The sequence below is a fragment of the Equus quagga genome, chromosome 4 (genome assembly GCF_021613505.1).
Source record: "Equus quagga isolate Etosha38 chromosome 4, UCLA_HA_Equagga_1.0, whole genome shotgun sequence".
In the NCBI taxonomy this organism is placed as follows: domain Eukaryota; kingdom Metazoa; phylum Chordata; class Mammalia; order Perissodactyla; family Equidae; genus Equus; species Equus quagga.
In genome coordinates, this window is record NC_060270.1 from 99837692 (window position 1) to 99850126 (window position 12435).

Genomic DNA, 12435 nt, shown 5'->3' on the forward strand with positions numbered 1-12435 from the left:
TACTGAAGAGCTGTACCTACAGGATAATAGATGGGTATTTTACAAGCCACTCAGCTGAGACCATAAAGTAGCAGATTTAGCTCTTGCCTGGCTAGTAACTATTATCGCTCCCTCAGCTTCAGAGGCCCGATCACGTCATTGGGGGAACCCGCATGATCTCTGCCTGCGCCTCTCTCACGGGCGGCCGGCGCACTTCAGCTCTCCAGGAAGCTCGGGTATTGACCGCACTGATTTGCCACTGGCAGGCCTGCGGGTCGCGGTCTGGGTACTCAGGGCTGGCCGCTCCTCAACTCACAGCACCTCTAAGGGCTGATTTTTAGTGCCAGCTGTGTGCCGCTTCTAATTATTGACCTTTGTTTTTCCAGAGGGGATTTTCCAGAGACACTGACAGTCTGCTTTCTCCTTCTTCTCTTCTTTCTCTCTCCCTCTTCCTTTTGCCTCTCCCTTCAGTCGGCAGCACCTCTTCCTCACCAGCACTGTTAGGAATCAGAGACCCTCGCTCTGAATACGATAGGACCCAGCCACCTATGCAGTATTACAATAGCCAAGGGGATGCCACACATAAAGGCCTGTACCCTGGTAAGACGCCAGTTGGGTGTGTGATCGAGTATCTCGAAAAGCCGCGTGTTTCCAGGCACTTGGCCAGTGGCTTGGGAAATAGCCCCTGCCTGCGCTGAGATGGTCCCCCAGCAGCAAACGTTGTTCCAGGCTCTCCATTTCCTGCTTCGGGGCCATTGCCTCTTCTGCTTGTTTTCTTCCCTTCCTGCTCCAGCAGGGTCTCCCTGTGTGGTCCGGTGCATCAGAACCCTGAGCTCTGTGGCGCTTTTCAGGGCCACATCTCCTAGACTGGCTCATCTCCTAAATTCAGACCTGAGAATGGAGATCAATTCCATTTACATTTTCATAGAAAAAGAGTTTGAATGAATAATGAAATGTATAATGTGATTCTCCTCAGAGTGATTATTTTTTAAGAATAACAAACATAATGTTACATAGTATTAATATTTTTATGTCCTATTTGGAAAGCTGTGCATATAATTTATTTAAAGGATGCCAACTCAAAGGTTTCCAAGATTTCATATTGTCCCCATTCTCAACTGTCTTGCAAATTATAACAATTCTAGAGGTTTCAAATAAGGCCATGTGAGCTACCAAAAAAAAAAGTGATGCTCTTTTCTCAAAAAACCTATTTATTAAAAAGAAATAAATAAAAGCTGGTGGCAACTTAACTGCTGGGGGAGCAGTCTCAGTTGTGCTGTTGTCTTTGAAATTGTGATTTCACAAGACTGTTTACTAATCGACTATTGTTACTATGGCAATTAATAGCTCAGAAAATTGCAGATGCTACGTTTCAAACACCAAGCTCTTTGCAAAGGAAAACCACATACAAACTGAAGTGCATTGTTGCTTCAGATTTGCAGCAGCCTGCTTTGTTTTAAAGATCGCCTTCTTAGCATGCGCGCCCTTCTGTATCTTCTTTGCTTGCTTCAATAAACTAATTTGCCTCAAGTGTGTTTCATTTTCCTCATTAAAAAAATAAAAATCTTTGCTAGCCTTAAGTATAATAGAAGGGTAACCAGTGACATCATCGGGAGTCTACTCTGGACTCTTGAAGACAACTGACTACCAGGTTCTTTTGTTTTAAAATGTACTTAAATATAGCAGACCCAAGACTGTGCCTCCATGTGGCCAGGCTGCTTAGAATATGCCTGTGCCCGCTCTTTCCAGGACCTGGGATTTTGAATCAAAGCTGTTCTGAAGGCATGGAGCTTGTTCTAATGTGTTTCCCTTCCCCATCTGACCCAGTGCTCTAGCTCAGAGCCCTGGAAAAGTGATGGTCCTCAGCTCAGGGAGCAAGGCTGCTTGCTGTTCAGAGCCAGCCAGGGAGATCTTCACAGGTAGGAACAGCTCCCCACAGTGACCAGAAGTTGAGAAAGAACTCTCTTTTCATGAGCTATGCCTTGGCATTGCTGTTTGGTGAAGCACACACATGGCCTATTTTTGCCGTATTCCTTAGCTCCTAATAACCCTGGGGCAAGCAGCAACCAGGTTAGCTCCAGGGACCCCAGGCTGCTGACTGTCCCAGCCTGTGCTGGCACCAGAGGAAGGCAGGCCCTGACAGGGATGGCACCAGCCCTAGTGCAGGGGCCCCACACAGCCCAATGGACCGGAGTAATGAGCACTAGTTTTAATTTCATAAAATATTTTCTTACAGGCTCCAGCAAACCTTCACCAATTTACATCAGTTCCTATTCCTCACCAGCAAGAGAACAAAATAGACGGCTGCAGGTGAATTTGCAATATCATTTTTACAGAAGGCCGATTAGCAGGGATCAATACAGTAAGGGGTCTGCGCCGGTTGACTTACCAGAGCTGGGCCAACACGGCAGGGGCCGAGGAGCTTTCCCTGGGGATCTTCGCTCCTCGGAAGCTCATCCGTGGTTTAAGCAGATCACTTCCACAGTAGCCTCATGTCCTTGAATATCCGAATCGGTGCTGCTGAGACCACCATGCCACTGATGGGAACCAGCTGAGAAGTCTTTAACTCCTATTCTTTGCCCAACAATTTCCTTTTCCCACTCTTTTTTTTTCTGTTAGTCTCTAATATCTCTTCCATCCTCTGGGCGGGGAAGGACTGGTAAGGAAACTTCATTCTCTCATCTCATTGCTCTCTTCTTGTATACTTCATTCTCCATCTTCATGAGTCCCTCCTCATCCCAGCCTCCATGGTTTGAACACACTTGAGTCCATGGCCAGGTCTCCATTAGTCTCAGAGGTCAAACTGGACTCAGCCCTGCTAGGGCAGAACCCACTCTCCATCAGAGGGGGCTACTGGTTGTAACATTGAATCTGTGCTTTCATGGGGGGCCTAAAATTCGGTTGTTCCTGATGTCATGTTCACATGGGTCATCTGATCTCTCCTCTTACCTTCCAATAACACATGAGCAACTGGGGTTTCCCAAACAAGCCTGTATCCTGTCCTTCAAATGAGGATGCTCCAAGACCTCCTTCCATCTCATCATCCTTTCTCTGTAGATGGAAGAAAAAGAATTTCCCAAGTTACTCATAATTTATGCTATGGTGTTTTGGTCAGGAGAAATAGCCTCAGAATCATAACTCTAACTTTAGTTAAAAAGAGAAATCAGCTCTGTAATCCTTATAATGTCAGAATGCACTTAGTTCCAGAAAATGATGCTGATACCTATGTGGTAAATTTGTGACATCTTACTAAGTGGAGAGATTTGGGCGTGATCAAGAAGAAAGACAGATATGAGAACCAAGACAATTTTCCTCCAAACATATTTGAAGAAATTAATGTGAGGTCAGAGATAAGACAACACAAAGGAAACGGGGCCGGGTGCCCTACGTGGATGCCCACGGGTGTCTCGCCTTGCTCCCTTACAGATGGATTTGTTAGCCCTGGCTTGGGGAAGTCTTTTCCTTTAGAATTGTATTTTCTCACGTGTGTCTTCTAATTTTGTTACTCTCCTGCCTGGAGATTCCTTTTTCCTTTAATAGTACAGCAGAGTTTCCAAAGTGTAACTGTTGTTCACCAAACTACATATTTCTTTTAAAATTGAGGGATGGCTTCAGTCTTTCTCTCTGAGGTAAATGTTTTTAAAGATGGTTCTGCAATTATACAACTATCACAAACCGAAAATCCAACATCCAACTAAATTCATGATGTGCTAAATGGTTCCCCTGTATCAAAGCAGAAATCAAAGCCATGCCCAGGTAACGGGACCCTCCACAGCAGAGCACAGAACTGGGTGTCAAGTAAGGAGGGAGGTGGCCAGGGGTTGGACTGGGCTCGCCTGAGACGCTGACTTCTAGAGGCCTTAGGACAGGACTTGAGCAAACTGCCAGCCCACCCGCAAATGTAGTTTAAAATCCTGACAGTTCAGTAATAAACATACAGTGTGCACCAGAAACAACTTTGAGCCATAAGTTTACAAATAATGAATACTGCTTTAAAAATAGAAGGAGGAAGCCCACCTTAATTTCCTTATACATGTTTTTCCAAAAATTGCTTTGATTTATTTGCTTTTTCATTTTGTCAACAGCATCAACAGCTGTATTATAGTCAAGATGACTCCAACAGAAAGAACTTTGATGCATACAGATTGTATTTGCAGTCTCCTCATAGCTATGAAGATCCTTATTTTGATGACCGAGTTCACTTTCCAGCTTCTACTGATTATTCAACACAGTATGGACTGAAATCGACCACAAATTATGTGGACTTTTATTCCACTAAACGACCTTCTTATAGAGCAGAACAGTACCCAGGGTCCCCGGACTCATGGGTGTAGCACCAAGATGCTCGGTCGAGGAACTCTTTCTTTCTAACCTTGTTTGGATTGAGATGAAATGTCTGCCTTGCTGATTTGCTGATGAAATGTGAAAGTGAAATGGAAGGAACGAGTGAAGAGCATATTTTTTTCTTTTTTTGAGGAATTATCAGGGAAGTGAGGAAACCTTTGGGAGAGAGGACTTTCTAAGCTCTACTTACGCGTTAGATCTAATTACCTATAGATTCTGTAGTCTGGTGGAGGTGTGGGCGATGTGATGAGAGGTTTGAGAAATGGGTGAAATGAGATGGGGTATGTGTAGGTCAAATCAAATTAAAGATGATTTTTTTAATGTGAATAAAGTTATGTTCTGATAGTTTGTACAGAAAAAAAATAAAATGGATGCCCTTCACGTTTTATTGCTATTACTAAATGTCAAGATTGTATGCTATTATGTCTTGTAAATTTCTTTTGCTGGTGTAAATATGGAAATGCCACATTGGTTAAGTGCCATCATTTGTAATGCAGTGTGTCATTTGAAAAGAGATTTGAAGAATCTGACAGCTTAAAAGACAAGTGGGAAACCCAAGGAATTGTTAGCAATTAAAAACAAAACTACAACATCCTATGTTTTCAAAATGAATAGTGTACCTTTGAAGCACAAAGTCCAGTCTGGTATAGCAGCACCATGCCCATTCCCGGCCTCTTTCATAGGACACTTCACTGCCATTTTCTATGCACATGAAAGAGAAATAAATGTGGAAATTTCATCCTTGGAAATTTGTTCCCTGTTCTTTTTTTATTTTCTGTGTATAATACAGAAAAGCAGATTTAATTAATGCAAATCTAATTGTATGTTGGAAACAGCTTAAATATATCCAGCTATTTTGGACTTTTCCTAGTTTTATACAGTTAATACACTTTGTGAGTTGGACCATACCAAAGAATGAAGCTATGAATTTGCCTCCTCTTTATCTTAGTATTTTTATTTCTTGGGATTTGTTTTGAATCTAATACACATTGCTGTTTTATTGTGTTTTTTTCAGACTGCTGTATACATTTAACATTAACACCACTTTTCACCTAAGAAAAATTACATCTGGCAGCCTAGCCCTAACTAAAGTGACAATGACTCCTTTTGGTATCATTTTTAAGAACTCAGTAACTGCATAAAAACAGTGTTTGGGCACTTACTGGTTGGTACCAAGGTAGTAAACCAAAACAAATTCTACACAATTATTTTGCTGAATAATTCTGTGAGACACAATAATTCCTGGATTAGAGACAGGGTCAGGGAAGCCCCACATACATAGTAGGCAGGAGTCCCAATAATACCAAACAGCATTACTTGTAAGCTTTTCTCCATCTGTGGATACAGTGAGGGGCACCAGCCCCAAGAGGCCCAAAGTCTGAGGCCTTCCCAAGTCTTACAGTTTCCACCCTGGATTTTACGTGGGAGACAACCCATATGGCAAGTCAAACGCGGAGTTATTGACTTAGGTCAGTATATCCTGCAAACATGATACAAATCATAGATTGAAACGTGTGTGCTTTGATCTGTGAGTCTAAGGAAAGAGACCCAAGAGAAAAGTGCTTTCCCTTGCAGAATGGACCACAGCCCAAAATTAGGATCCAAAGTGAAATGGGAATCCAAGTATACACACAGAGATTCCTAAAGTCCGACAGTGGGGGCCTTTCTGGTGTGCAGGCTGTCTGAACAGGACCTGGGGCCAGTGCCCACAGCCAGACTGCCCGCCGCCCCAGCCTCCTGGCCCTTGCAGAGCTTAGGAAACCCCTCAAGGTGGCAGAGGCTGCTGGATTTCCCCAAGGAACTGGCTTCAGGCCTTTTGAGAAGTCTGTATCCATTTGGGCTTTGAGTCACTGACTTCCCTGAACCTGATTATTTTCGTGTTGAGGTTAAAGGCCCTCACTGGAGGAGTCAGGGATACAAGGGAACCTGCAGCTGGCCTGAGCTGATTGGCGGTAACTGACTTCCTTAGTCTTTGGGGTAACTTAGTGGACCCAGGTCCCCTACTGTGACAGGCAGCATTTGAAAAACTGATCCAAATTTGGGTTGCAGAGAGCTCCTCACTTGGGCCTCCAGCCAGACCTCCCCATGAGGCCAGAAAGAGGCCTGGGGGTGAGGACTGGGCTGAAGGTCAGATGCCCTGTAAGGCTCTTCCCCGGTGACTGGGGAAAAGAAACTGCAGAGAGAGAGGCTGAAAGATAGAAAACTACGTCATTTCTCAAAAAACTGAGTGTACTCTCCCTCCAAGATATAGGAATAAAGAAACTGTGAAAACAAAGCTAACTTTTTGTTGCTACCCTAATGTCACCAGGTAGCATGCAGAATTCAGCCCTCAGGAAAAGGTCTGTGGTTCTGCTCAGCACACTTCCACCCTGACCCCAAATTAGCTTTAGCATCACCTGGGCAGCTTTCATAACTAGGAGGGCCCCACCCTGACCAATTAAAACCACAGAGCTGGGGTCTAGGAATCAGTATTCCTTTGTGTTTTTTTTTTTTGGTGAGGAAGATTGGCCCTGAGCTAACATCTGTTGCCCATTTTCCTCTTTTTGTTTGAAGAAGGTTGTTGCTGAGCTAAATCTGTGCCAATCTTCCTCTACTTTGTATGTGGGACGCAGCCACAGCATGGCTTGATGAGCAGTATGTAAGTCCATACCTGGGACCCGAACTCACTAACCCTGGGGCACCTAAACGGAGTGCACAAAATTAACCACTATGCCACCAGGCTGGCCCCTAGGCATCAATATTCTTGAAAAGCAACATGAGTGATTGCAATATGCAGTCAAGGTGAGAGCAACATGGCCCACACACCATACCCCTCACTAGCTTCCTGCCCTGTTACCTGAAAATTTAGTGTTGGAGTTTGCTTGGAAGAGTGGTAGAGATTTGGAATGTTATAAATGAAATCTTAAATTTGGAATGTCAGAGGTGAGGTCTTTCTTCTTGCTGGAGTATATATCTTTTGCCTATGCACACTTGTTTAAAGTTATGTCCTTTGAGGCCATGGACGGTTCATGAGTATCAGAAATGCTGACCTAATAAACCCATTAATTAATCCTTGGCCAATATTTGGTTGTCCACACAGTTACTGATTCCTGCATGAAATACTAATAGTTCACTTTATCAAGCACTCACTATGTGCTATGAGTATCGCATACATTATCATTTGTCCTTCACAGTGAATGTATGAAATCTGTACTAATATCACATTTTACAGATCCTGAAGCAAACTTGGAGAATAACTTGCTAAAGATGACACAGCAAGTAAGTGACCAAGGCAAGGTTAGTTAACACTACAGTCTATCTCAACTACAATGCCAGGGTTTTTAAAATTTAGTAATATGAGTTATAACTGAACTATCATTTACTGAAAGTTTTTCATCATTGTCTTAAATTTGCCAAAGGAAACTCTATCACTACTCTAAAATAAAACCCATCTTCACTTGCCATAAATAAAAGGTAACCTTAAAAATGAACGTTTAACTAATAAATATACAAATGTCCGTGTACCACCAAAATTCATCATCTGCCATCGCTGGTGTTACATAAAGCTCATTTGGGGAAATTGGGTCCGAATCACTCTAATGTGTATGATGATTTAGGTTGGGCTGAGAACTCCCCTTAAAAGAATGTTGTGAGCCATGTCTATGGACATAAGCCCATTAAAACAAAATCTGCCACTAGGTGACCTTCTCGTTTTAAAGGTATCATTCAGCAATACACTTAGAGGATCAGATATCTCAGTGCACTGGATGATGGTTTTATTTCCATGATCAAACCAGATTATAAGGAAAAAATACTTATAAATTTGGCCATTGCTATTCACGTATTAGATTTTTAAAAAATTGTTTATGACAGCATTATTCATAATAGCCCAAAACTGGAAATAATCCAAATCTCCAACAGGAGAATGGATAAACAAATTGTGGTATATTCATTTAATGGAATGTCAGTCAGCAGTATAAAAGAATGAGCCACAGATAGAATAACAGATGATTCTATTTCAAAGTAAAAATCATCTATGGTGATAAAAATCAGAACCATTGTTGCCTATGGGGGTGGGTATTGACTAGAGAACTTTTTGAGATATTAGAAAGGTTCTATATCTTGATTGGGGTGGCTCTTCACAAATGTGTACATTTATCAAAACTCATCAAAATGTACACATAAGAGCTTTGTATTTCACCATATATAAAATTTACTCCAATAAAAAAAATTGTTGGGGCCAGCCCAGTGGCGTGGTTAAGTTTTCGCACTCCACTTAGGTGGCCGTGGGTTCGTGGGTTCGGATCCCAGGCACAGACCTACTCACCACTCATCAAGCCATGCTGTGGCAGCATCCCACATATGAAATAGAGGAAGATTGGCATGTATGTTAGCTCAGGGCCAATCTTCCTGATTTTTAACAAAGAAAAATTGTTAACACTTGCTTCAAAAGGCACTAAATAAATATGTGATGACATTGTCTGCTGATTTTGTTTGGTTTTTTGAGGAAGATTAGCCCTGTGCTAACATCTGCCACCAATCCTCCTCTTTTTGCTGAGGAAGATTGGCCCTGAGCTAACATCCATGCCCATCTTCCTCTGCTTTGTATGTGGGATGCCTGCCACCACATGGCTTGATAAGCAGTGCTAGGTCCACACCCGGGATCCAAACCTGCGAACCCCAGGCTGCTGCAGCAGAGCACATGAACTTAACCACTACGCCGCCAGCCCAGCCCCGATGATGTTGTCTGAGACTTAGTTTTTTTTTTTTTTTAAAGATTTTTTTTTTTCCTTTTTCTCCCCAAAGCCCCCCGGTACATAGTTGTATATTCTTCGTTGTGGGTCCTTCTAGTTGTGGCATGTGGGACGCTGCCTCAGCGTGGTTTGATGAGCAGTGTCATGTCCGCGCCCAGGATTCGAACCAACGAAACACTGGGCCGCCTGCAGCGGAGCGCGCGAACTTAACCGCTCAGCCACGGGGCCAGCCCCTGAGACTTAGTTTTATGACCTAGAATCAAAGTTATGATTACTAATCTCCCTTGAGTTGAGAAAAATCCAATTTATATATTTCAAACCTCATAAACATCCACTTAGATTAGTTTCTCAAAAGATTTTAGCACAAAATTCTTTGTAGTTATATACTAAGTCTATTTAAAAGACAGCTTACCAAAGTTAAATTTAAGCAGAATTCTGGAAAGTATATATTTGAAAAGCACTATATGGGACTGTCCTTATGAATGAGCTATGGTTACACAGATTTATGTGTGTGTTGACAAGAAAGTAAGTTGAGAAGTAAAACTCAGGTTCATGTTTAAACATGTTGCCGAGAGAGGTGTGTGTTCCCCCTTTTACCTAATGATCCAAAGAGATGTGTAAATAAACACCTCACCCACCTCGGTGCTACCCAAGCCGCAGGGAAGGAGTGTTGAGAGGAGCCCTTTCAACAACGTACCAGAGACGCGTTAGCAGGAAAACAAACAGGTCGGTGAAATCAGAGGCAGAGCAGCTAATAGGACTTTTTAACTCTACAAAGGTAGGCCAGACTTTGAATTCAAAGAGGATCTTTGCTGTAGGTCAAAGAAATCCTTGCAGGAGAGGAAACAAACCATTTTACTCTTAATTAGCGTGCAACTTGGGAGAGAGCTAGAGGAGAGCAAAAGATGCAGACTATGTCTGGAATTCCATAGGGCAGTTTCCACCCCGATGGACAGCTACCCTTTGCTGGCCTATGCCAGGGGCTGGACTGGGCCTCAGAGACCAAGTGCAGCCAGGAGCTGCCACCTACACGGAGCAATGCTCCTCAGCTGGTACTTTACTTCTCAATTCCGCCCCACTTCAGATTTGACTTTTGTCTTCAGCCTTACCCTTGTGATAGCAGTTTGCTGTTATTCACCCACGTGACGGCTTGACTTGACTCCCTGTCTTTATGAATGCACTTATTCAGGACAATCCTTCAAGGCTGCAGACACAAAAAGGAAATTATTAGCAAGCAAATTATGACTTGAATTGTATCTGTTTTAGTGCCTTTCCCTGTTTTTATGTCAGTAGCTTCACTGGAAGCAGCTGGCATGTCCCATAAGTGGCTGTTTGTGCCTATTGCTGTTGCCTAATTCTGACTTGAAATCACTAAAAAGCATTTTGTGCTGTCATAATCATTTGCATGAGCCATAACTAGCTCTTTCATTATTAAAGCCCCATCTAACGGTTGGGGGAATTTTGATAAAGACTTGGTGATTCAGTGGGCTATTTCACCCTCCATTCACATCCCAGTGATTCCAGAGCTGACCAACGCATTGGCTTGTAAAATAAAATTAAACGCAACTTATGCTAGGTCAAAGGTGTCATTCTGAAATCAGTGGGAAATTATCCAAATCTTCCTTCAGAAAACTCTTAGAACTGTTCATTTGCTCCCCAAAAGGCAACACCCCTGAAATTTGCCTTTATTTGCTCGCAATGAAATGTAACGTGTTTGGCTCCAAGGTCTTGATGAGCTGCCATCCAGTGAGAACCAATCTAATAAAATGACTTCAGGGAGGATGACGCCCCTCTAGGATCTCTCTTCAAGGGTTCATCAGGGTCAGTGGCCATCCCAGCCCAACCCTAAGAAGTCCTCTTTCCTTTCCAGGTGTGAGAATGAGTACAGTGAGGCGTGTCCAGCTTCCTGGGGACTGTAGGGAAGGATTCAGTCCAGATGGGCTCCAGGTTGGAAATGACCGTTATAGGAGGGAGCTGGCCATTACAGAAATGGTTGTGCTATGAGGAACGCAGTTTAAGCTTTTACAAAAATATTTTGTGAAGATAAACCAGGAAGCACATTTGAGAGCTGAATCATTAAAACATTTGCATGTCCACCAACATCGTTGCAATCACGGGTAGCCTCAGTGATCAGAAGTCTCCTTATCTCTAAACTGTGGTCAAAAGGTAATTGTGTGGTTATTCATTTTGCAAATACTTAAATTCCTGTTTTTTCATTTTTATCACATGTATCCTACCTTTTAATTGCTTCTTTGATAATTAACACTTCTGTGGAGAAAAGCTGTCACAGGAAAGGTGAGGTGGTGTTGAAATTCATCAAGCCTGTCACTATATAACATCTTAATTGGAGAAAAGCTAGTCCAACACCACCTGGAGCTACTAATATTGTCCTCTGAGGCCACATCACTGGGTTATGGTAGTGATGTATCATCATTGAAGGAATTGTGTTTGACTGATAATAACAAAGTCCCCCAAAGCTGTGGCTTCAATAAGAAGAGTTATAGAGGGTTTTGTTTTTCTTCTCTCACACCTGTTAAAATGAACAGAGAAAGACCCACAATGTCCTCATGAACCCAGGCTCCATCCTGCTCCCTGGGCATGCCCCTCATCTTCTTGGCTTCCCAGCTGGATGCTGGAGCTCTAGCCATCACATTCTCATTCCTCAACAAAGAGAAAGAAGCTAGGAACATGGAACCTTCCAGTTGAGTCAACTTCTTAAAAGAGCTTTCCTAGAATCCTCACCCATACATCTCATTGGAAAAGCAGTTTTTACCTGGGCCCATTGTCACCTCTGCTCATGTAGGGGTTCTGTTAAAAAGGAAAATGAGGGGCTGAATAAGGGGAAGGCATGATCAGTCTCTGCCCAGGAGACAGGTGATGCTATGAGGTGATCCCTCCACTTCCATTACTTCAGTTCCTATGAATGTAGGCTTCAAGCTGGAGACCTGTGTGGTATTAATTCCATGCTTAGGCAAATCCATAATACCCATCCGCTTCTAGTCATAAAAGATAACCAAAGCTGGGTGACATTTCTTAAGCTCAGCTTGTCCTAGGGGAAAGACTTCCCATCAGGTCAGCTTCAATTTACTGCTCCATCTCGTAGCTTAGAAGTTAACCATGGAAAGCCAGTTACCATCAGCAATCTGTAGTCAGAAACCTCATCCTCCTGGTAGCTTCCAGTCTCGGAGGCGCAGAGCCATAGGATCCACAGAAGCACCTAAGGAGTCAAGGAGAGAGACTCTGGGCCCCTCTCCCTGTTGCACCAAGAGCAGCCCACCATGAGCAGCTTTCTATATCACATATCCACGTAAGATTATTTTAGCAAAGTTTCTACAGCGAAAACAAACACAAGTAATGATAGCTGTTGTATGGACAATGA

At 43.0% G+C, this 12435-nt stretch overlaps 1 protein-coding gene across 12 annotated transcripts in view; it reads left to right on the forward strand.

The window, feature by feature from the left end:
* Positions 1-5072, forward strand: part of PKP4 (plakophilin 4) — a 232102-nt gene extending 227030 nt beyond the window's left edge. For 9 of the 12 annotated variants that reach the window (XM_046657987.1, XM_046657985.1, XM_046657989.1 and 6 more), the window contains 3 exons: positions 451-579; positions 2216-2289; positions 4065-5072. In XM_046657987.1, the coding sequence (XP_046513943.1) occupies positions 451-579; positions 2216-2289; positions 4065-4313 (452 nt within the window). In that variant the 3' untranslated portion in view covers positions 4314-5072. The remainder of the gene's footprint in view (positions 1-450; positions 580-2215; positions 2290-4064) is intronic. The other 3 variants (XM_046657995.1, XM_046657988.1, XM_046657990.1) reach the window with 2 other exon arrangements.
* The last annotated feature ends 7363 nt before the right edge of the window (positions 5073-12435 follow it).